The sequence below is a fragment of the Hemicordylus capensis genome, chromosome 4, assembly GCF_027244095.1.
Source record: "Hemicordylus capensis ecotype Gifberg chromosome 4, rHemCap1.1.pri, whole genome shotgun sequence".
NCBI classification, from domain to species: Eukaryota; Metazoa; Chordata; class Lepidosauria; order Squamata; family Cordylidae; genus Hemicordylus; species Hemicordylus capensis.
The window spans coordinates 111983896-112007601 of record NC_069660.1 but is presented as its reverse complement, the minus strand read 5'-3'; the positions used below and the strand labels follow the sequence as shown (position 1 = coordinate 112007601).

The window sequence follows — 23706 nt, the reverse complement described above, 5'->3', positions numbered from 1 at the left end:
TTGTGATCGTGAGTTGCCATGGCGTGGGTCCTCCTGGCATCGAGGTCTCCCCAGAATGCTCCGCACACTTGTGCGGGGCATCCTGGGACTTCCGGGCGCAGGGTGGTCCCCAATCCCCACCACCCCTACCAGCTCCATGATGGAGCCGGTAATCGTGTGGGTGGCCGATCTGGCCGCCTAGGGAGGGCGGAATGGTAGTGCACAGGCTCTCCACACTGTTTGTGTGGAGATCCTTCATGTCTCAAGATGCTGTTGATCTCTGTTGAACATTTACTGCTAGTTAACTTCAATCCATTACTAAATGGATCATCAAATGGTAATGGGTTGAAGTTAACTAGCAGTAAACTTTCAACAGAGATATCTTGTAAGGTTACAGTATATAACTACCCCTGAAGAAAGCCTCTGGCCTTGTGTTGGGCATATAATATCCACAAATAATTAAAGGACCTCATCATGAGACATGGCCTGTTTTTTGATGATATTTTAGTGGATGTTTCCTGTGGTTTTTTTGTGGTTTTCATTACACGATAGACCATGAAAAGGAAACATACGTTTTTAGATTATCTCAAAGCTTGTTCAGATATTCTGAATGTTCCCTCTGCAATGTGTCTCAACCACCATCAGGGATACAAATAATAATTTGTTAAAATAGTTATATACCACTTTTCAACAGAAGTTTTAATTTGCACAGATAATTGAATGCAACAGTCTTTCCAAAAATAAAACTTAGGTCCCCTGGAAGCTATTTTTATCATTATGGCACCACATTTTACAAGCACCTTGGCCACAGAAATTATTTCTGGAAGGCCATAGTTATATCAACTTCAATGCATCCCTGGAATGGGTGAGAATACATTTAAATGTGCGAACATTTTTTTTTTTTAAAGGTACAGTATTGTGAATTCAAAATGGGCTACAGCGTGTACTGCATGCAACCCATGGCTTCAAAGCAGATGATAGTGAAGAGGAGACTGGTGGGAAATAGTTCAAAATATTTAGGCCTGTATCCTCTCTACTAATGTAACTCAGGGCAATGTAAGCATGAGTCTGAAAAAAAAGTCTGCTATGAAAACAGCATATCCGAAAGTTTGACTGGAAGTTTAATAAAATAGTTACAAAATTCAATTTTTACATCAGTATTATTTTGATCGGTTATTGCGTGATATTTAACCTCTGCAATGCAGTTCCTTATTTTGTTATTTGGCCACTCATAATATCATGTATATTCTACTATACTTAAAATAACGGCTGCTTTCCATTTAGATTAATGTTTAATTCATTCTGTCAGGCTTTCTATTACACAACACTGACATTAATTTTATACTAATATTAAAATTGCTTTTCTGAATAAGACTATTCCAGAACTTATTCAGAATAAGTATATATAACTCTGCTAGAAAATGTATGAATAGCACTTTATCTACAAAAACCATATTTTGAAATGAAAATAAATTATATATGCATTTAAGGAAAGAATTTAGAAGATTTATCAAAACCAGTTTGTGGGATTCCATTTTAAATTCATGTCATTTTAAATGGCAAGCATCTAATATAACATAGATTTGAAATCAAACATAAAAAGGTTAGTAGGAGGTTAGTATAAAAAGGAGTATACTAAAACATTTTTCTTTAAAGTCTTAAAGACTTTAAAGTCTTTAAAGATGAGCTTGCAATCACAGAAACACTCACCATCATGATTATGGCATTTGCCTTTTTAGACAAATGGTGCCGTTAACAATGAACAATGTGATAAGTGGGGTGAATGATGCAGTAGTGCAGAACTTCTGGATCTGCTATCAATGATGTAATTATGTACAGGGTCTTTATTATAACATCTGAATAGGGCTTAGAAGTTACAAAAACATGAACATGATGCATGTATTTTTATTCCCCTTTTTTCTTAGAAACAAATAGCCTAACACAACATTCTAATGTGATGTCATTGCCCTGGGCATTTTCCTGACACAACAATCAGTTATGTAAGGCAGGCTTAGGAAAATACTCAATGCACATCATGTGTTGCATTGCATGTTACTGTTGTGGGGAGGGGAGCACAGAGTAGCACAGAGTAGCACAGCTCTATTTTTATTAATGTCTAGTTCCACCTAGAATATAGAATGAGGAGAAATTACATTTTTCCAGTTTCAGGACTGAAAAAAATGCAACAATCACTGTAACTGAACCACTATCTAGACAGCATACAATAAGAGTATAACAAAAGTGTATCTTTTGCACAAAGAAGTGAACAGAGCTGGAAATCCCTAGGAGGAGCAAATTAGAGCATGTTCTCATGATGATTTTGACTGGCGGGAAAGTGAAAATCCTAAATCCAAAACCTCCTAATTTTGTGTCATGAACACCCAGAAATGTAGGGCTTGCAATCATGCTCAGCTCACATCAATTCAGGAGCAGTCACCCAAAGATCAAATCCTAGACCACCAATCTGAGAAGCCAATGTGGGTTCTCACACCATAAAATTGGAACAAATGCCTATAAGAACATAACAGCAGCCCTGCTGGACCAGGCTCAAGGCCCATCCAGTCCAGCATCCTGTTTCACACAGTGGCCCAGCAGATACCCCTAAGAAGTCCACAGGCAAGAGGTAAGGGCATGCCCTCTCTTGTTGTTGTTCCCTTGCAACTGGTATTTAGAGGCACCTTGCCTCTTAGGCTGGAGGTGGCCTATAACCACCAGACTAGTAGCCATTGATAGACCTGCCCTCCATGTATTTGCTTACTTTCCCACCAGCGTGAATCACTGTGAGACTGTGGCCTTACTCTTCTATAGCTTGAGTTAAATTGAAGGGTCTTGCTAGGAGAGAGTCCACAATATAGATCAACATTAACCCATCTCAAATGCAGAAACAATGGATTGGGTACACAGACCCTTATTCCCTCAAGTCTACATGCACCTTCCTACCCCATTGCCTTTTCTCCTGCACTCTGAAATGGATATCCTGTTTTGTTAAAACCCAGCTTCATTATTTTTCTGAACACAGAGCTCAGACCAAAATTGGAAGCTTTGTTTTACATTCAGGTTTAATCATGGTTTGTAAACCACAGTCTGGATTCAGATAAGCTGTGGAGCTACGGTAGCAAACCACAATTTAGCCAGGTATATGAGTAGAGGTGGTAAAGGTCAAAGGGGCAATAAGGGCTCGGAGAACTTCAACTTTACAGTTTACTGGTCCAGTCCATATGGTTTAAACTATGGTTTATGTGAACTGGCCCAATGAACTGTCATGTGAACTGGCCCAATGCCAAGGCTAGGATCTTCTATCCCTTGGCCTAGATGACAACTCCAGTGCTAATCACTTCCAAAAAGTTAGAAATAGTCGTCCCCCCCCGCCCCACAGTCCGAAAATAACCCAGAATAAGATAATATGCTAACTTCCCACTCTGCAATTAAGTTTTGATGCTGGCAAATGAAATGCATGAGTAATTTATATGAAGAATTGATAGTCATTCTCATTTATTAATATTAAAACAGATGCTATTTTACTACGTGCCGATACTGGACATTAATCAGTATTTTGTCAGAGTTAGCATGCTTATTAATATCACAGCTAGGAGGCATTTATAGATGACAGTTTTAACACACACAATACTTCCCTGAATTTACCAGTAGATAGTAAATTCACCGAATTGTTCCACACATACAGCAGTGTTTCCTGACTGTAACGGAGGCAGGGGGAAAGGCCAGTTCCACTGTCTATTTTTTCAGATGGCTAACAGAATTCTTGTTATGCATCATTTCTGGGAGTGAGAGATTTTGAGGCTATTCACACGTTGGGACGAAATCGGGCTAGCCTTGCTAGCCTGATTTCGTCCCATCATGTGAACCACCGGGCTTGGCTGTGAGCCTGGTGGTTCCTGAGCGGATAACCTGCAAAAGTAACCCACCCTTAAAACTGGGTTTGCAGAGTGAGCATTCTGCAAACCCAGTTTTTTGGATCGTGAGTAGCCGCGGCGCAGCTCCTCATGAGGAGACCCCCAACAGGGAGGCTTAAAAGCAGCCTCCTGGCTTGGGGGTCTCTCCAGTATGCCCTGTGTGCATTTTTAGTCTAATATTTTAATATTAATATAATATTTTAATCTACTTAGTTCTATGTGGCTATAAGGGTAAATGAAATATTTACTTTCATTTCTATTTTAACACAGTTCCAATTTAGGGGTTCTTAAATATAGCCTTCCTAATAGAGACTTCTTGAATGTTGATTATACAAGTTGTGAAAAAGATCCACCCAGATTGTGCTCAACAATATGCAATTGGTTGGTGTGAGGTAGAAGCTGCATCCCTTACACCCAAACAGGGTAAACTCTGTAAACTATTGGAAATAAAAATCTGCATGAGTTTTACTTGTTAAATTGACTCTCCACACCAAGCAAATCCTCCACCAATAGATACTTTGTCAGATGAACAGTCCTAGGCTGAATTCGGACATACAGGAGGCCCACAGTTAATTGAGAGCAGGATTACAATTCCTAACTCCAATTCATGCCACAGACATTCAACAAACTGTGGCCAGCTGAACTGGAGTTGGAAGGAGAGGGGAGCCCCTCCCTGCCGCTCAGCCTCCCATCAAGCAAAGTGGCGAGACTGTGGGCAAAGCATCACTGCGGCAGCCGTGAGATGGGTGAGTACAGGACACTGAACAACAACAATTGTTGTAGTTGTGTGTGGGCATGACGACCGTAATTGAGCATTTTCGAAGCGCTCCACTCACACTCAGCAGGGAAAGGGCATTGAAAGCACTTTAAATGCCCATCAATGCCAGCGCTGTTTCTGCCAGCCATGGAGGTGCCCCCCCCCAAGTAGACACCCACAGTGAAAGCACCATGCAATCTCAAATTCCAGGGGAAGAGGGTTGGGGGCCCGTGTGGATGGAATTCAGCTTTCAGTGGAGGGGAGACGAAACCACACATTTGCTAGAATATGATATGCAGATGGAAGAGGGCAAAAGATGCTTGGGAGGTCAGTCCCACCAAGACCAGGGAAAATATCACAAGCAGAGACCCCAGTAGAGCAGTCCAGCCAGCCAGACCCATCACAAACCCACAGCAAGCAGCTTGCTGACCAGTGAGTTATCACTCTCATGAGGGCCAGTCAACTGGGGATATGGCTGTGCCCACCAAGGTGCTATTCCCCACCCACAGATGTGAGTTCATGAGTTGAGCTGCCCACTTCACCACCAGGGAATTCAAGGGGCCCCCATTTTAATGGGCCCCTTTAATCTCTTGTCCCCAGGATCAGAAAAGTAGTCTCTGGGATATGCCTGCCCACCAGTTCCTAACACACAGCAACACAACTCTACTTGGAGTCCCCATGGCCTGACACCCTTGTGAGCGGGCATAATCCACGTGGACTATGCCACCGTCATCACAGAGGAATCATTGCTCCAATAACTGGAGCAATTCTTATCCCGCTGACCTTGAACATGAGCAACTCATACCCGCCCCACAGAAGTGGCTGGGCCCCAATTCCCCACCCTTTGTTTGTAAAAAAAAACAAATAGAGCAGATCCCCCTGAAACCTCCACATCCTCTTCTCCAGTGCAGACTTTTGTACACCCCAAAGCCATCTAGATCACACCCTTTGTCTTTGCCCTGGAGCATTCATGGGGAGTGGGGGAGGAAGGGGTTGACACTGGGATGGACCCATTCCAAATTCCTGGGTCCTAGTCTGTCATCACACAATATGTTGATATCCTGCCACAGGGATTCCTGCGAGAAAGGGGGAACCTATTATCTGGCCACCACAGAACAGTGGGGTGGCAGTTCCTGGGCACTGGCAAGGGCGAACAAGCATGCAGGAGCACGATTTCATGGGAGACTGTCTGCGGTCCCCAAGACCAGGAGAGCAGTCACCAGAGTAGCCTTCCCTGAAGCACACAGGAACCCAGCTCTATTACGAGTTCCCATGGCCTGACACTCTCATGACGTGTTGTTGGGAAAAGGGGATGTATTGCCCTCTTGAATCATTTATGATCTGTCTGGGCATTTCCCCCAACCACCTCCCACAATGGTCCTTCTCATGAGTTTTGTGGAGGTGTCCCCATGGCCTTTCCCTCTCATGGCTGACCACACCCCTAATGACATGAGGGATGTCTCTTAACATACTTTCAAAATTGCTGGGCCAGGACCAACGTGGCGGTGTATGTAGGTTGGCCGCTGCGGGAAATCCCGGGTGAGAGGAGCTGGCATCTTCAGCAATCCCTGCCAAGCCGTGTGGCCATGGTGGCAGAGAAAACCATTCTGAGTGCTTTTAATCCTGCTGCCCACCAGCCACTGAGACCAGGAAAGGTGTTGCTGGGGTGATCTTCCCTGGGGCTTACAGGGACCCTCTGGCCCACATGTGTGCCAGTATAGGCTGTCACTCTTCATGAGAGAGCAGTCCTTGGGAGACTGTTGAAGATTTTATCGTGACACTTGGCTTTATTGCTAGGTTAATATAACCAATATCTAGGTGTAACCCAGGACGGTTCTTCTCATGAGGTATGGTCAATATTGCAAGTGTGCACCCCAGGGGGAGGGGCTGGGCCCCCCTTCCCCACCATTTTTGTGTGAAAATAGAACTTGGCTGCTCCAGCTTCCCTGCTTGGGTCTACCTTTTATACTACCCCACCCAGCCATTTGCCCCTCCTGGCGCCATGATGGGCTGCCACTTGGAGTGCTGTTCTTGTCAACATACATGACTGTTTCTCCCTTCTCGGGGAACAAAGCACTGAGTGCCCGTAGAGTGTAACGCTTTGGTGGCAAAGCTGCAGTTGTCAGCGGTGAAGCTTAGAGAAAACTAAAAGGTTCCAATTGATGTTCGGCGAGGCAAAACGGAGTTAGCTTTCGTCCTGTAACCATGGTTTTGCGTGTTCAGGTGTATAGCAGTTACAATCTCAGCCAGCTATAACTGTGGTTATCCTATATGTCTGAACTCAGCCCTAAAGTATCTAGCAATGCAGGCAAACATCATGTAAAACAAAAACACAGTGCCGCGCACCTGACCGTCCACCCCCTGTAGCCTGTCTGATGTGGATGGGTGCACGTGCACATACATACACAAATATGTTTGAAAAATAAAGACTCCTTTGCTGATTAAGAAAATGTGCTTGGAAAATAAATTAAACAAATGTTTTCCAATGTTCTTTCCCCCCAGATTCATTTCATGCCAATTACAGCATTACTTTTAGCTGATAAATATTCAGAGGCTAAAAGAAACTAACAAGATGAGGATTAATTCTCTCACAGTACAAACAAAAACTTTTAATATTTTATGCAACGCAATTAAATGCTGTTTGTTGTTTTCAAAACCCAATCATGGAACCAGCTAATTAAGAGCTTCAGGAAAACCACAGACTGCCTGTTTCCTACATAGTATAAATATAGAGGTGTCCATTATAATGAGTTATGCAATCTAATCATAAATTCAGATTAAAACCTACCTGCAGAAATCTGGTGGCACCATCCCATAGACGTCTATCCTGTCGCATAGCTCTAATGCAATACTCATTGTGAACCATCCAGTGCTAAGCCAAGTGTTGGATATCTTCCTAAAAGCAAAAACAATTAAGTTTCCATGGTGGCAAATAATGCTTGCGATAAATAAGTCAATGTTAGGAACAATTTTTTAGTTAGCTATTAAAATTAATTGAAAAGATTATAAACACTGGGCAGCCAACAGCTATCGTGCTCTCCCACCACATTATACGCTTAACTATCTCTTCCTGGTCTGTGAACAAATGAATATGGTAATTGCTTTTTTAAAAGTTTGTTTTAACACTGCAGACATAATGGTATTCTATACCTGAGCCTTTGCTAAACAATAGTTAACTGCAAGCCACGTACTTGCATTACTCCCACTGATTAAGGAGGAGTGCAAAACTTTATATCTGCATGTGAATACTGGATGAATTACTAGATGTATAAACATTTTATTCTAGCTGAGGGGCATCCTCAGGATGCAATATGCTGAATTGCATCAGTGCAAAATAGTGAGCTGGATTCTAACTTACTGTTACATGAACAGAAGTTCCTGCTGTTCAAAGAAGGAGATGCCATTCACCAAGCAACACGTTAAGCTCCAATCCAATGAACCCACTGCACGGCAGTGATGCTTCAAGCCAGAACAGAGTGGGTCAATGTCACTAAGCCAACAATAGTCACTAATTGAATCTAATATGGTTTTGTTTTTGTAATTTGCCCTGAGCCATTCTTTGATGGTCCCCATATGATGGTCCCCATAGAACACTAGCTAGCCTGGTGCAGAACATCTGCAAGCTATTTCTCCCTGTCTCTCCCCACCCCCCACCCCCGATCCAGCTTCTTGTGCCACTTTCCCCCTGCCCCAGCCACCCCCTGCCATTCAGGATGGCAGCAAAGGCAGTAAAACCTCCTTCCTGCCCCTACACTGGCCAATTTGGCCCCTCTGTCCTGCCTCCCCACTCCTGCCTTAAGCCATTCCATGGTGGTGGAGAGGCTGGGCGACGATGGGGTGCTGGTGGCAGAGAAAGCTCCTTCCATGGGCCCATCAGGTTGTACATGAAAACCCCGCCCCCCACATTTTCATTGGTTGTGGTTGTGGAGGGGGTGCGGCTTGCCACGTACAACCTTAGTGTATTATATAGAGAGATACTGTTGTAGCAATGTGGATATAGACCACCCTTTGACAAAACAGTCTTTCAGGCTTGCTATATGACTGAAAGCACAATACATGTAAGACCAGTTCAACATGACACTTGCAACAGTCTAATCAGAGAATGGGATAGGGGCATCGGAACCCCATGAATATGATAAAGACAGTTTGTCATAAACCCATCTTAATTTGTTACTGTGTAAAATAGATCCCAGAGATCAATTTTGATCATTTGACTTTCAATAATATAGGCTATGTTTAAGATGGTATAGATCCTAATTTCCCCCCAAATACTGAAGTGGGGTCAATTCAAGCAACATCTAAGTGTTTATCCTTGTTTTTAGATTTGGTTTTTATAGCTTCCCAAAGTTATCTGCAGGAAAATCTCAGTGCCTCAACGTTTCCAAAGTGCTTCATCAAGTGTTCTATGATACCTTCTCAAGCTCTCATTATGGCTCTCTACAATGAGACATGAAAATAGAACTGATATATTAATCGAATGAATAAAACCCAAGGGTACAGAATAGGAAGTGTGGGATTTAATCTGGGTTTAAGTGATTCAGAAACTCTCAAAAACAGACAAGAATGCCAAAATTGCTGATTATAGACCAATATAATTATGGACTACCAGCATAATTATCCTTACCATGTAAGAGTAAGAAAACACTGATATTGTATCTCATCTGTGTACTTGTGAGTGTGAACACAATGTATAGCTGTCAGTCTTTGAACTCAGCCCGAGTTAGGTCTAGTATTCAGTCTAGTATTCGTGGAAGCAAGTAAACTTTTGTCTCAATTGTATCACTTCAGAGTAAAGGTGGGAGCATATATAAATAAATCCCACCACTGTGAAAATGAGATGTCAGGAAGTAGTCTATGTAGAAGGATATCTATATGAAGATGAATACATGTATACATATATGTAGAAGAATTGTTTGTATTGATAAGCATTCAATTATGTAAATCCCAGCAGTCTAGGTGATACAGCCAAGACACATTTATGATTCCTTTGCATGTATATCTCACCCTTTCCCCAAGGAGCTCAGGGCAGTATACATGGGATAGCCTTCCCCTTTTCTTCTCATAACAACTGAATCAAGGCTGATAGGTAGGTCACCCAGTAAGCTTTACGGCTGAATGGCAATTGGAGGTTGGGTCTTTCCATGCTCCTAATCTGACACTCTAATCACTGCATGACATTGGTTCACAGTTTACCGCCTCAGAGTTGCTAATGCAGAGTAGAGGGCTGTGTATTCATTACAGCATGGAAGGATATTTTCTTTCATGTCAATAAAAATTATTTGACCTTTTGCTCTGATAATGCTAGCAACCTATTGTGGATGAAATCTGTGTCTTGATTGAGTTTCTAAAACAGATGAGAGCACTGCCAGGCTTATGGTAATAAGAGGTTTGCTGATAAGCACACAGTGCAAACACACCATGCACATCACCCACAGATGTCTGCAACACTTTTATACATGTGAGGCCAGATCCAGAAAGGTGGTGCACAAACTTGCTTCATCCATAAATTTCCCATACGGAATTGAGGCAATTAACAATAAACAGGTACTGTAGACATAAGAGAATGGACAAAACTTGTGGCAAGATATGCTATTTTCAGATAAGAATATGGAACTGGGTAAATACGTTTTATTATTGTGCTTAAAATTTACTGGCTCACTAGGCAGCAATCAACAAAAAAGGCTATGAAGATGAGTGCAAACCTAGAAGACCATTTAAGTAGTGTTCTTAAAATGATTTTATTGTACCTCTGATGATGCCACCTTCAAATTATTTTCAGTGTTTGTGTCCTTTATTAAAAAAACTAAGGAAGGTTCTTACAAAAGAATTATTTCCTGGTTTTACACCTACTAAGTTGCAAAGAAAGAAAATGAAAGCATGTCATGTGCTTATTAGAGGAAATAATATACTCTTTTATGTGATGAAGTAACATACTGTCCCGATAATTCTGTACTGCATACTAAATTACAATTAAAGGACTTGCTGCTTCATCACAATCTCATTTATAATCTCTATGGAAATACTTTTCCTGCAGTTATTTCATTTATGCTTCTTTTATCTAATTACTGTAATATTGGTTCAGAATCATATTTTCTTAATGGATCCTTATTTAATTATAAACTTATTCTCAAGTACAGTTAAGTATATTGTTCTGCAGCCTGTGTCATTTACTATCCCATTTAATTGCCAAAATTTTCTATATTGCCCCCCACACTCTTAAATAAGCATTATTAAAAAGGACAAAATGCACCAGTTACTCTTTTCAATCACAGCATTAAAGATTATTACATAAACTGAGGTGTCAGCTATTGTACCTCTGCAATTTGATTTTCATAATTTATTACTGCAATTTGGTACTCATTAAATCTATCCCAAATTGGCCTATTCTATTTAGTATAGTATGTCACTTACAAAAGCTTGTCTTTGCCCAGTTTTCATAATCTTACCTTCCTTTATTGTGCAGTTAATTTCATCTAATTTAATCTTCTAAATACTTCAAGTATGCCACATACCTATTATAAAGTCCTAGTTTTAATACAGTTTACTATCTTCATTTTTATATCATAGAATCCACTTTTCCTAGATAAATGTGAACCTATTGTCACAGGTTGTGTTTCCACAGAATTCATGAATGTGCTGGACATTTACAGACAGAGGACTCTGCACTGCAATATCTGATTCCAACAGAAATGCATCACACCTGGCAACGCATGGAGGTGGGCACTCCTGGCATGGATGTGCCCACCTCCACCTATTTTTGATCCGGTGGGAGGGCTTTTCACCAGAATCGGAGGTTCCGATTAGGACACTGGGAGCTGCAAATGGGATATCAGGAGGCTGTAGGGATGCTGCGCGGGGATGAATGTGACACCAGGAAAGCCTGCAGCAACACGCACAACTCTGGTTCCTCCCAGAACTTTCCCCATGAACAGGAATTTTTCATGCTGAGGGATGTCCAGGAACATCTGGCGCTGATGCAAAACCCTTTTTATCCACAGGATAAAAAGGAGATTATAATACAATGCCAAACAAGGTTGAAAAAAAGAGTCCCGAATTTCAGCAGAGTCCAGTTCATACTTTTACAACTAATCACTTCATGGGAGGGATCCATATGATGGTGGTCATCATGTGTCCTGCATAAAATACCTGCCACAAATCTTATTTTGAGGCTTTGTAGTTCATGTAAATTGGCTCTTGTTTGCAGCAAAACAACATTAGATTATATTTAGTAAAACTACTAGATACACTCCAGAAAGCATGTGATTATTTCAGAGTACTAACTCCACATGTATTACTAAATATTCAGTACCAATACTCCTCTTATTCAGAGACAGTGGCTGATGTGAGTAATGGAGCACTGGTGCAATGGAAGAGGTGCCACACTGGTGCTTCTTCCATTGCACAAGTTCTTTGTTAGTTAGGATGTTAGCCACTGTCTTTAATTAACACAAAGACAGACACTGGCTGATATCCAGACTAACTTCCTGAATATTACTACTTAGAATATTCCTGAATATTACTACTTAGAAAGCAGTCCTCTAAAGGACTACTTTATTTCAGTAGGACAACTCAGGAATAATTTAGTGTGGATGTCAGCCATTGTCACTGAATGACAGACTTTGTAGATTGAGAACCAACACCCAGTTGCACCCAGAGCACACAGCTCTGGGGGATACACACATAACCAAACAGAACTTTATCTTTTAAGTAGACAGAAACCACAGCTGGGAAATACATACGTGCACCTGCTTATTGAGCAATGTCTGTACAGCAGTAAGTATCCACCAATCAGCAGGAAATGTATAGGTATGATGGGATTCTGAAAGTTGTATGGCATACTTAGTGGGATTGTTGCTTAGGGATACCAAGAACATGTATACAAAGCTGGGCACAATGAGGTTAAGTATTAATTGGCAATAGTGATATTCAATCCAAGTGAAGGTTTCTAAGAAGCATATGGAGACATGCCTGTTTTTAAAATGAAATAGGTCTACAAAACATACAGCAGCCTAGTGTGTAGAATCCTACTTTCTACTGATCAGCTTACCTCAACAGACTTCCACTGAGGATAATGGTGCTTTAAAATGGAAAGAGCATCTAAATTTCTATTAGATTTACTCCTCTGAAAAGTGAGCTCTTAATTTATACATAAACATGTTAAGTGGCGCTTGTGCTGGCATCATATTTTTACTATGTAAAAACATAATGAGCACATAAGTAATAAAAATAAACACATCTTTTGGTGGGGGAAACAGAAGACCTTGTTCCTACATTATCCGTAGAAATGTGTTAGTCATATAGAGGGTCAATTATTAAAAAAATTGATTTGCAGATCTGTTTGTAAGCCATAAATGGACTCATAAAGAGGTAAGTATCATAATAACTTGCCTTTTCCTAGTTGGAAATGTAAGATGAGCACTTCAGGGGCACCTAATGTATGAATAATGTGTATTTGTTTTACAAGAAGCTTTACTGCTGCAATGTTCCAAGAATGCTTATATTCAATAAGTAGCTATAATAATTCACAGAATGGAGACACTGGCTCTATAAATTCCAATTTTTCAAAACCAGTAAAAATCTGCTTTCAGGCATATTATCCAAAGTGAGATTTAAACTCAGTGTCTACCTTTTTGCTGTATCTTTGCAATTCTTTTTGTCGAATGTATATGGAATACACTGGTTTTAGCACTAAAAACCAATGGGCAAATAAATTATTTCAATTATGTTGTAAAAGCTAAGTATTATTTGACACATGGAATAATATTACAAGTTAGTGGAAACTAAAGCAAGATAAGCACATTCTTTGGGCATGATCCCATTGATGACAAAGTTCTAGACATTATGTTTTACTTCCCTGTGGCAATGGATTTCCAGTATATTCTCATTCCGTTGGTTTCTTACCTGTCTTTTCCAGTTTCGCGTTTGAACAGCTCATCAAACTGAAGCATCTTGTGACGAGATATCATGTATACTTTTAATTGAGGTAGTATCTGATTCATCAGTTGCAGATTATTATAAACTAATCCTTTCCCATCTCTCCTCATGTAGCTGCTAGGACCCCAGAAGATGAATACTGTCCCTTGGCTTGTATTTAACAGTTCATTGCGATTTCGCAAAATTCTCTGGATACTGGAGTGAGCTATGACTCGCAGGCTTGTCTTGTTTCCAACATCTTTTCCAAATCCCCGTGTGGGTGCATCATTCATTCGTATTACACATTCCGTCTGGTCAATCTTGTCACTTTGTTGGCTTCGCAAAAGGTGTCCAGAGCTTGTTACCAGGGCACAGCTTGTACAGTGCATTTTCAAAGGCTGCAGAAAAATATATGACTCAGTACAAAGCAACCCAAAGCTTCTGAAATTAAAGAAAGAACAATAAGGCACTTTAAAAAGAAAACTGATTGATGCAAAGTGTAGCCCTCCAATATCATTGTGTAAGGTGACCCCCCCCCGTGAAATCAGATAGATTGTTGAATCTCCATGATCTCAGTCTCAATCTCCACGATCCAGAGATAATAAGCATAATGGAAGGTCATAAAGCGTTCCTCCCTTAAAGGAGATCAGCACTGTCAAAGAACAGTACCAATAGAGGTATGTGTGGAATAGGGGTAGTGGGAAAAGATGTCCTTGTACTGGTTATCCTCATCCTTCTAACAGGTAATTTAATGCCAGAGAGATTTTAAACAGCACATTTATTGTATGTACAATGAGTGGGAAGTATGGAGTGGGGAAAAGTTTTACTGTATTTTAGTTCCATTCTTCCAGATTGAAAATGTGGTCTTATTGCAACACTACACATTTCTCATACAGTACAGCTGTGTGCATAAAAGCCAGTATGCAAGCTATTCAACTAGATACTACCTGTCGTCCATATCCCCCTGTATCTGGCTTTTGTGGCTGCCCTGTAGCATGTCTGTATAACTGGATGGGCTAATAATACTGTATTGCTGGATAGCCTTGACATTCCTTCCAGACAATAACTTATTTCCCCCCAGCAAAGAACTTCGCAGATTTCTTAAATTTTGTCTCCATGTCTTGCCAAATCAAAGTGGAGCCAGCTCATTAAGAATTCTTCCTATATAACATTTTGCATCCAAAATATGGATTTTGTAATAATTTGTAATTTTTAAGGTAGTTATCCATACAAGGTAGTGCTATCCATACAACTTGATAACACAACATAGGTAGTGCTATCCATACAACTTGATCAAAGCCAGTCTCATAGGATAATCCTAGATTTCTGGTTTGATGCAGTTATGGGAAGTTACATAGATGATTCATTCTGATGCATTGCTTTTAAGCATATGCAGCTACATGAATCACTCCAGGAGTCAACACATCAGTGAAATTTATGCCAAAGCTAGTCTTTGATTTGCTGCCTTTAGGGGAATGTACTTAAATACATTATGATGTACATATGAATTCTAAGTTCCAGTATAAAGTCTTTATGGTTAACATTGCTTTGAAGAATGTATTTGTGTCTTCCTCTTTCAATGAACTTATTTGGTCAAATTTCACTTTCCTTTTCTGTTTTTGTTTGTTTGTTTTTTAAGATTTATCCCACAGGAAAAAGTACTATATGTGTCATATAGTTAAAATTGGATATACTGCAATATTTTACTACACAGTGCAAATTAATATTAAACCTTTGACCAACTAACTGTAAAAAAAGTTTGATATTAAAAGAGGTTTCAGGAACTTCCTTCCTTGAAGGTTTACAAAAAGGAAGGATCTGTTTGGGTTGGCTTGGAAAGCACTACACCAAAATGGGTATATGTATGCTCTATGTTACTGTTGAAAGTTTTAGTGAAAAATATCCCCATATTTTGAGCAATCTTTCAGTAACATGTACATTGCATAACTAGGGAAAATGGTGCCTATGGCAAACACTGAAATTGCGCCCCCACCCCCATCCCAACATCTGACACGCATCTTTCAGAAAACTTGTCTTTTCAATGAATGTCTGGAATAAACTGATGAGGTAATAAAAATTCTTAACTTTACAACAATATTGTAAAGAATTATTAATTCTTTAATCTGAATCCTTGTGATTGTGAGAATCACCCTCATCCTCCAAGTATTGTTAGGGCTTCAATTGGTTTAAGTAGATTAATTATGAGAGTTAATTTTAACTAGTGATGGCAAATTTTTATCAGTGGGTTTGTGAGTAAAGGGACTCTTTATGCTAGTACCTAGTATCTAGGTACTAAGCCAGTATCTAGGTTGGAATTATGGAGAATTGTAACTTTATTTAAAATCAGTTTAGTGATGCATTAGTTAAAATGCCAATGATTGATCAACTTAAAAATCTAGTTAGCAGCCCTACATTTCCTCCCATTTCAATAATTACGTACAGAACTGTAGTGCTTATACATGACATTCTTAGATCATTCTTAGATTCTTTGCTATGTACTCATATATACTCAGTAAGCTGGACTATATAAGTAGTAACTAACCTCTGTGGCTTTGAGTATCTTTCTTTTGTCTGAGAAAAGCCTCTAACTATTGTTAAGACATGGTAGAAACTGAGTGCTTGAACAAGTGTCCTTATAACATACATTTCAAAGGGAGCCTGTACATTATGCTGCTGTACTTTTTAAACCTAAGCAACAGGTAGAAATTCAGTAAGCAAAGCCTCTCATTATTGCATTTTTATTTGCTGATTTTCTTCTTTGCATAAGGCATTTCAAAGCAGAAGGTGTCTGCCAGTAAAACAAAAACAAATTATTCTATAATGTTTTGTTAAATTTGAGGTGGAAGGCATGATTATTTCAAAGCACTGCAGTAAAAGAGTCATGCTTGCTTTGAGTTTTTACACCAGTTCCTATGTAATTCCACAACCTTTGTCCTACACGTGCTGGATTCTATCAAGTGCAATGAAGAACTATAATTAATATTAAATAACCTTTAAGAAGAAACTGATGTCTGCAGCAGACTGGATCCTTGTTATCTTTGGTCCCTTCCACAGGGGCCTTTTGCACAGCTGAGGCATTGCTCTCCTTTAATCAGCTGAAAGCATGTTTATTGCTGTGGTTCCATGTGCCAGAATCACAGCATGACTATTCAATGTGTCTTTTAAAAACAATTGTGTTCAAAGTAAAAAGGGAGTTGCATTGATTTTTTAAAGAAGACATTCTAAAATATAACTTTTTAAGAAGGCAAGGAAACTTGAGCAAATCTACTTGGGATGCTCAGGCAATAAAAATAAAAAAAGATAGAGCTCTGTATAGAGAATTAAATAGCATGCGAGTGAATACTTCCATTTTATTCCTTGCCTCCTCCCCGCACCCTTCAGTTTTGCCAGCTTACAAGCTATTAAACCAACATTGTCTTTTTAACTAGGGCCTTGCAGAGGCCATTTGAGCATGTGCGGTGGCCATTTTTTAAATTTAAAAAAAATGGCCGCTGCACCTGATCAAATGGTCCCTCCGAGGTTCTAGGCCTTGCCAGGCCTCGCAGAGGCCTTCTGATCATGTGCGGTGACCTCCAAATTGGCCACCACACTGATCTTTGTAGGCCTGAACAGGCCTGAAAATCAGACCAGGACGGGCTGCAGCAGTGATGTAAGAGGCTGGCGGGGGGAGGGGGAACCCTTGCAGACCCCCCATGGCCTTTAGGAAGCCCCTCAAAGGGGCTACAGGTTAAATTTAAAAATTAAAAAAAATCGTGAATTGGGGAGGGGTGGGGAGCAGCATGGACTGGTGCCCGCCCAGTGGCGCCTAGGGCATATGCCCTGGCTGCCGCACCCTAGTTTCGCCTATATGTACATTGTTCTTAGTCTCAGTTGGCTTCATCTACCTTCAATTTTGTTGTCAGGTAGGATATGTAGCATGGCAATATATGCCCCCAACTTTGGGGTTCGGGCTCACTATTCTTAGAAATGAATGGGAATCCAGTTGTGAAAAACTAAGGCTATAACAGATAGCTATAGCAACTCAGAATAGGGATAAGCATGGAGTGTTTCAGCACCTCTAATTCCAGGTACAGAAACATTTTGTGCTTCCCCAGCCAAATAGTTTTGGCAGGAGGAAAACGGGCACTTTAAAAAGGAGGAAGGCAGGTCTTATCTGACCCTCCATTGCACCCTTGCTGCCTCCCGCTACCCCATCATAGCCCTGTTGGTAGTACTGCTAATAAATGCTGTGCTGCATGGCCCGCCTCCCTCTTTCCAGCAGTGTGTGAGGCGTCGGCACAGAAATGGTGTCTGCACATGAGCCAACACCATCATGAGTGGTCAGCATGTTGCTGACTACTCAAGATGGTGTCCACTCAGGTGCAGATGCAATTTGTGTGCCGACACGCCACGCACTGCTGGAAAGAGGGAAGCAGGCCATGCGGCACAGCATTTTCTAGCAATACTACCAACAGTGCTGTGGCATGGGAACAATGGAGAGGTAGATGAGACCTGCCTTCTTCCTTTTCAAGTTCCCGCTCTCCACCAGCAACACCCCCAGATGTGCACAGAACGCTTTGTGCACATCCCCAACTCAGAAAACAAATACATAGCAGGTGAGATGTGGGGAGGAGAGATTTGGAAAATATTTTACCACTGAAAACAAACATTTGATGTAGTAATAAATATCAGATATTTTATTTCAAAAGAAGGGGTTGGTGATTTATTGGGTGTGTCTTCTCTTTATAACTGTACCTGGAAATTGGTACATAAATATAGAAAATATATTTTCTTCCAATGTCAAGTAAGTTCCCAAAGCTCTGAAGTATCAGTTAGTATCATCTCCTTCTATTGACTGTTACAGCATCAGGGACAAAAGTAATAGCAAACATATAAAGAATGTTGAACTATTAAGTGCAAGTGCCTTAGTGCAAGTGATGCCAATGAAACAGTAATAACTTGTCAACCGTGATGGTACATTTTACAATGGCACACAAGAATGTGTAACAAATATTTAATTGTTAAGAGAGTGACAGTCCTAGTCGTGTTGTTAAGGTTGCAACTAGCTTTATAATATTGTCCTAGTTTAATATCACTTTTTATTGTACCAGCTGGCTACTTTGTTAAACTCACAGCCTATTACAGAGCTTTTCTACAAAACTGAAATAATTTAGATAGAGCATTTCTAAATTGTGTATCAGTAAAACAAGCCCATTATGCAATCTAAACCTAAGAGATTTTTGTTTTTCAGTATCATTAATTAGGACCAGTTTAAGCCAAAATTTAACATGTTTAATCTCTACAGATTTCAAAGGGATAGATTTAATCATATGCGTAAAACTTTCTCATAGAAACCAAAGAGACTTACTCATAACTTTTGGATGAATCATGCGTGTGTGTGTGTGTGTGTGTGTGTGTGTGTGTGTGTAAAAGCCTCCTCAATCCAACAAAGCTAGAATGTCACTGAAAAAGAGAAAGCATTTTAAAACTCATATTGAACAGTATAACTGTTGTACAGAAAATTTTACTTAATTAACAATAGAGTTGACAACACATCGCATTTACAAAGTCCTTTATCAAGAATCCTGGTGAACTTAGAACAGCTTGTAAACTAAAGTCACAATAGCACAAGGCATGCTTACATGCACTAAGTGTACCTATCTCTATCTTCCTGGATTGTGTTCCAAAAGGGACACTATAAAAAAAATCTAATAGGTGCTGAAACTGATTTCTGAGATCTAAAAAATGGATAGATTACTCCCCCACCCCCGAAAGTCAAAATTACTTCAAGGCTTAGTACAAGATACATTTGAATGATCCTGTTTGGTTTGACAGAATTCTGTTCAAACAATGCCTCTGAGATTCAAAAGATTGAGAATAATATTCACAGCTGACCTGTATGAGGCTGCCCAGTTTTCAGCCCAGGCTAAATAAGCAAAATATCCTGGTGACCTGTCACATGTTGATTACCAAAAATTGAATGATACACTAAAGAGAATGAAGAAATGTACCTCTCTGAAGTCCAACAGCATTACCACTTTGGTCAACAGCAGGGTGAGTAGCCTAATAGTGTGTTTGGTTGCTCCTGGGTGTGCAAGTTCATGGGTTGCTAATTTTGTGGTTTTGTGTTGCACTCCCATTGAACCTGCAATGCAGTGCTACAACTGTTTCCATGGAAAAGCTACTGTGGCACAGTCAGCATTAAAACATTGGTCCTGCAAGTTAGTGAGTGTATTCAGTGCATGACAGAAGACTCTTAATACCTTACAGAATTAGCTTCCATGATTTCCTGTGGCAGTGAATTATCTATGTGCCATTAGACACACAGCTAATGTGTCTCCATATATTAATCTCATGTGCTCCAAGCAGTTCTTAACACAAAAAGAGCTGAAGTCAGCATGGTGACATATCATTCCATTTAGTATTAGAGACATGTATGTATGAAACTATTTATAAAATCAGTGTTCCATAGCGCAAATTAGCAATGATAGCTTGGATTGCTTTATAGAGCAGAATGCAAGACATATCTAGGCTTGTCTAGGCAATGTATTCACTTATTTTCCTAAGACTCAAAAATTTTTTTTAAATGCTACCATGATTTTAAAGGGTGAAAAACACCTACCAGAATGTGCTTGTAAATTCCTAGGGGTATGCTTAAAAATTGCAGGCACATCCCTTTAAAAATGAAGGCTTACACAACCCATTTAAAGTGGAGGAGCTCCTACTCTGAATGCTGTCATTGCTGTAATCCCGCTGCTCCGCCACCTATGACTGCTTGCTAGTAGGGCATCTCCCAGGTGGACCTGCGTGATGCAGGGGCAGCTGAGAGATGCCCCACCAGTGCACAGGTATAGCTGAGGGGAGTGCCAGGATTATGGCAATGCAGGCAATCGGAGGAGGAGCAGGTATAGACCTGCTCTCCTCCACTTTAAAGGGGCTGTATAAGCCCACGATTCAGACACCAAATCGCATTTCAGCACATCCCTATGAATTATAACATAAGCAAACCTTGCCATTCACAGCACTGACACATCTGCAGTTCCGCATATCCATGGCCGGGCAGTTGACACCCAACTTTGGTATTTGTAGGGGGAAGGGGGTAATTTTGTGTAACCACGGTTTCAGGGTGGCCAGAGATGACCTCTGAGGTAATTTTCCGGCCACTGTTTTGTCAAATGAAGCCATTTTGTGGGGTTTTTGTGTTGAAGAAGAAGAAGAAGAAGAAGAAGAACCACCCAGCCCCAAGATTTTTCGGGGGGGGGGGTCGGCAAAATTAAGTGTGGAGATCATTGCTGGACAGCTGGGGAGCCAGAGAGCGTGGTACAGTACTTTCTCTGGTTTCCACCATTTTTGCCAGACTTTAGCCAGTTTTTGCCCTGCAGGAACTGAACTCTATTGGTAACCAATGCAATTGCTTTAAAATAATAATAATAAAATAATATGGTAATATGGTTAATATGGTATTTCTGAGAAATCAGGGAGACCAATCTAGCTGCTGCATTTTGGACCAACTGAAGTTTCCGAACCACATACAAAGGCAGCCCCACATAGAGTGCATTGCAGAAGTCAAGCCTAGAGATTGCCAGATAGTGCACCACAGTTCTGAGAGGAGAGCTGGTCTTGTGATAGCAAGCATGGCTTGTCCCCTTAGCTAAGCAGGGCCCACCCTGGTTGCATATGAATGGGAGACTACATGTGAGCACTGTAAGATATTCTTCTTAGAGGATGGAGCCGCTCTGGAAAGAGCAGAAGGTTTCAGGTTCCCTCCCTGGCTTCTCCAAGAGAGGGCTGAGAGAGATTCCTGCCTGCAACCTTGGAGAAGCCACTGCCAGTCTGTAAGGACAATAGTGAGCTAGATAGACCAATGGTCTGACTCAGTATATGGCAGCTTCCTATGTCCCTATCATTGTCTTCAAGTAACAAACACAGCTGTCGTATAAATCGAAACTGATAGAAAGCACTCCTGGCCATTGCCTCAGCCTGAGAAACCAGAGTGCGACCTGGGTCCAGAAGCACTCCCAAGCTATGTACCTGTTCCTTCGGGGAGAGTTCAACTCCATCCAGAACAGGAAGATCTATCACATCCCTCAAAGTATGAACCCTTATCATGTGTACTTGGGTGATCCCTTACTATGGTACAGGAAACCAGCCAAAAAGGATTTAATCATAAACAGCAAATCTGCACACCCACAACAACTAAAATACAAAACAGTAAAAAATATTGTCTAAAGGGCAGCTCAAGTTTCTTTTCAGGAATACAGAGGGCAGGCCATAGAAAGAGCCAGAAATCTGGCAGAGGCTAATGGGTATAAATTCCCTTTAAGAGGATCAGGGGGAACTAAATATGTAGTAGGAATGCTGATTCTGAAGATCCCTTTTATTTCAGATAATTTTATTAGGCAGTGCTAGAAAAGTTTAAGGAAACATGGAATCGAGGCCAATGTGGTATGCCAAACAGCCAAGACTCTGAAGCATCAGTTAGTAAGGTCAAGATTATACAACAAAAGATGTGAAACCAAAGCCTGTCCAGTTTGTGAAAATGGGGAAGGGAGCTGTAAACAGAAAGGGGTTGTTTACAAAATTACCTGTGTGGAATGTGGGGAATGCTATATAGGAAAAAATGGAAGACATTTAATCTCCATATTTAAGCAACATTTAGAAGACTTGAAATACATAAATAGAGAAAGACTGTCAACACATATGAAGAATAAACATGATGGAGTAACAATACCACTTAAAATGTGCATTCTGGAGTCAGAACATTGCACACTTATAATGCTTCTCTAATCATTCTTTTATTTAGACAAACTGAGTCTACGGATGTGCACGGAACCAGCTCGGAGGCCCTTTATGGGCCTCTGAACTGGTTCAACAGCAGCGGGGTCTTTGTGTGTCTATTTTTAAGAGCGGGGGATGGTGCACTTACTCCTCCCGCTGCTGTTCCTCCACCGGTCTCCCTTTTTGTAACAGCTAATCGGGGCGGCAGCGAACTTCCCTGCCGCCCAATTGCCCCCATTGGCCAGATATGGCTGGAAGTTCCAGATGCGCTTGCGTGTGCTGGCACATGCATAGGTGTGCAGGCAGCACATGCGCACCTGTGCCGGCGCACACAGGTGCCTTTGGAACATCCGGCCAATGGGGGCAATTGGGCAGCAGGGAGGTACCCTGCTGTCCCAATTAGCTGTTACTAAAACGGGTGCCAGCAGGAGTAAAGCGATGGGAGGGATAAATGCACCCTTCCCGTTCTTAAAGATAGACCCCTGCTGCCCTTGAGCCTCCCCACCGCGGTTCTGTGCACATCTGAGACCTGAGGTTAATGGAGACCTGAGACCTGAGGTTAATGGCAATGAAGAACTGAAAGAAACTCTGAAGTACATATGTCACTAAAGCGTGCATAAAGGAATTTGTTCTCTAATCTTCCTGCCCCCCTTCTTGTTTCTTCCCTTGTTAGTGATAAGCAGGCATAGCTGTGTGTTACTGTCTCTTGATTTGATTGGGGAGAGTTTAAAATATAAGAATGCAGTTTAAACAGTGGAATATCGAACACTGAGGTTGGCGTGTTTAGGTCAAAATGTTTTAAGTTTTATTTATGTTTTAATTTTGTTTTTATGCAAAGAAGGTCTGGAGAGGAATGTGTGTACCTCCGTCTTGTTTGGATAAACTTTCAATTTATTATCCCTCATCCAGTCCATTACTGCCTGTAGGTGGGCATTTAAGGGAGTCATGCCATTTCCTGATGATGATGTCATGAGTCTCATCAGCATATTGATAACACCCCACTCCAAATCCCGATGATCTCACCCACCAGTTTATGTAGATGTTAAAAAGCATCGGAGATAGGATGGAGCCCTGAGGGACACCATACAATAGCTCTCATTTCAAAGAGCAACTATTTCCTACTGACGCTACATGGAATCTACCTGAGAGATAAAAATGGAACCTCTGTAGAACAGCACCACCTATTCAAAAAACCACCAAGAGATCCAGAAGGATACCATGGTCAATAGAAAAGAAAACCACAGAGAAGTCCAAAAGAACCAACAGAGTCACACTCCCTCTGTCCATTCCTTGGTAGAGATCATCCATCAGGCTGATCAAGGCTGTCTCCACTCCATAGCCTGCTTTAAAACCATTGTGAAATGGATCTAAATAATCAGTACCTTCAAA

At 40.9% G+C, this 23706-nt stretch overlaps 1 protein-coding gene across 4 annotated transcripts in view; it reads right to left on the bottom strand.

The window, feature by feature from the left end:
- ST6GALNAC5 (ST6 N-acetylgalactosaminide alpha-2,6-sialyltransferase 5) overlaps positions 1 to 23706 on the bottom strand; it is a 105864-nt gene that overhangs the window by 4003 nt on the left and 78155 nt on the right. For all 4 annotated transcript variants that reach the window (XM_053249815.1, XM_053249816.1, XM_053249814.1 and 1 more), the window contains 2 exons: positions 13549 to 13958; positions 7436 to 7543 (listed from right to left, as the gene is read on the bottom strand). In XM_053249815.1, coding sequence (XP_053105790.1) covers positions 7436 to 7543; positions 13549 to 13958 — 518 coding nt within the window. The remainder of the gene's footprint in view (positions 1 to 7435; positions 7544 to 13548; positions 13959 to 23706) is intronic.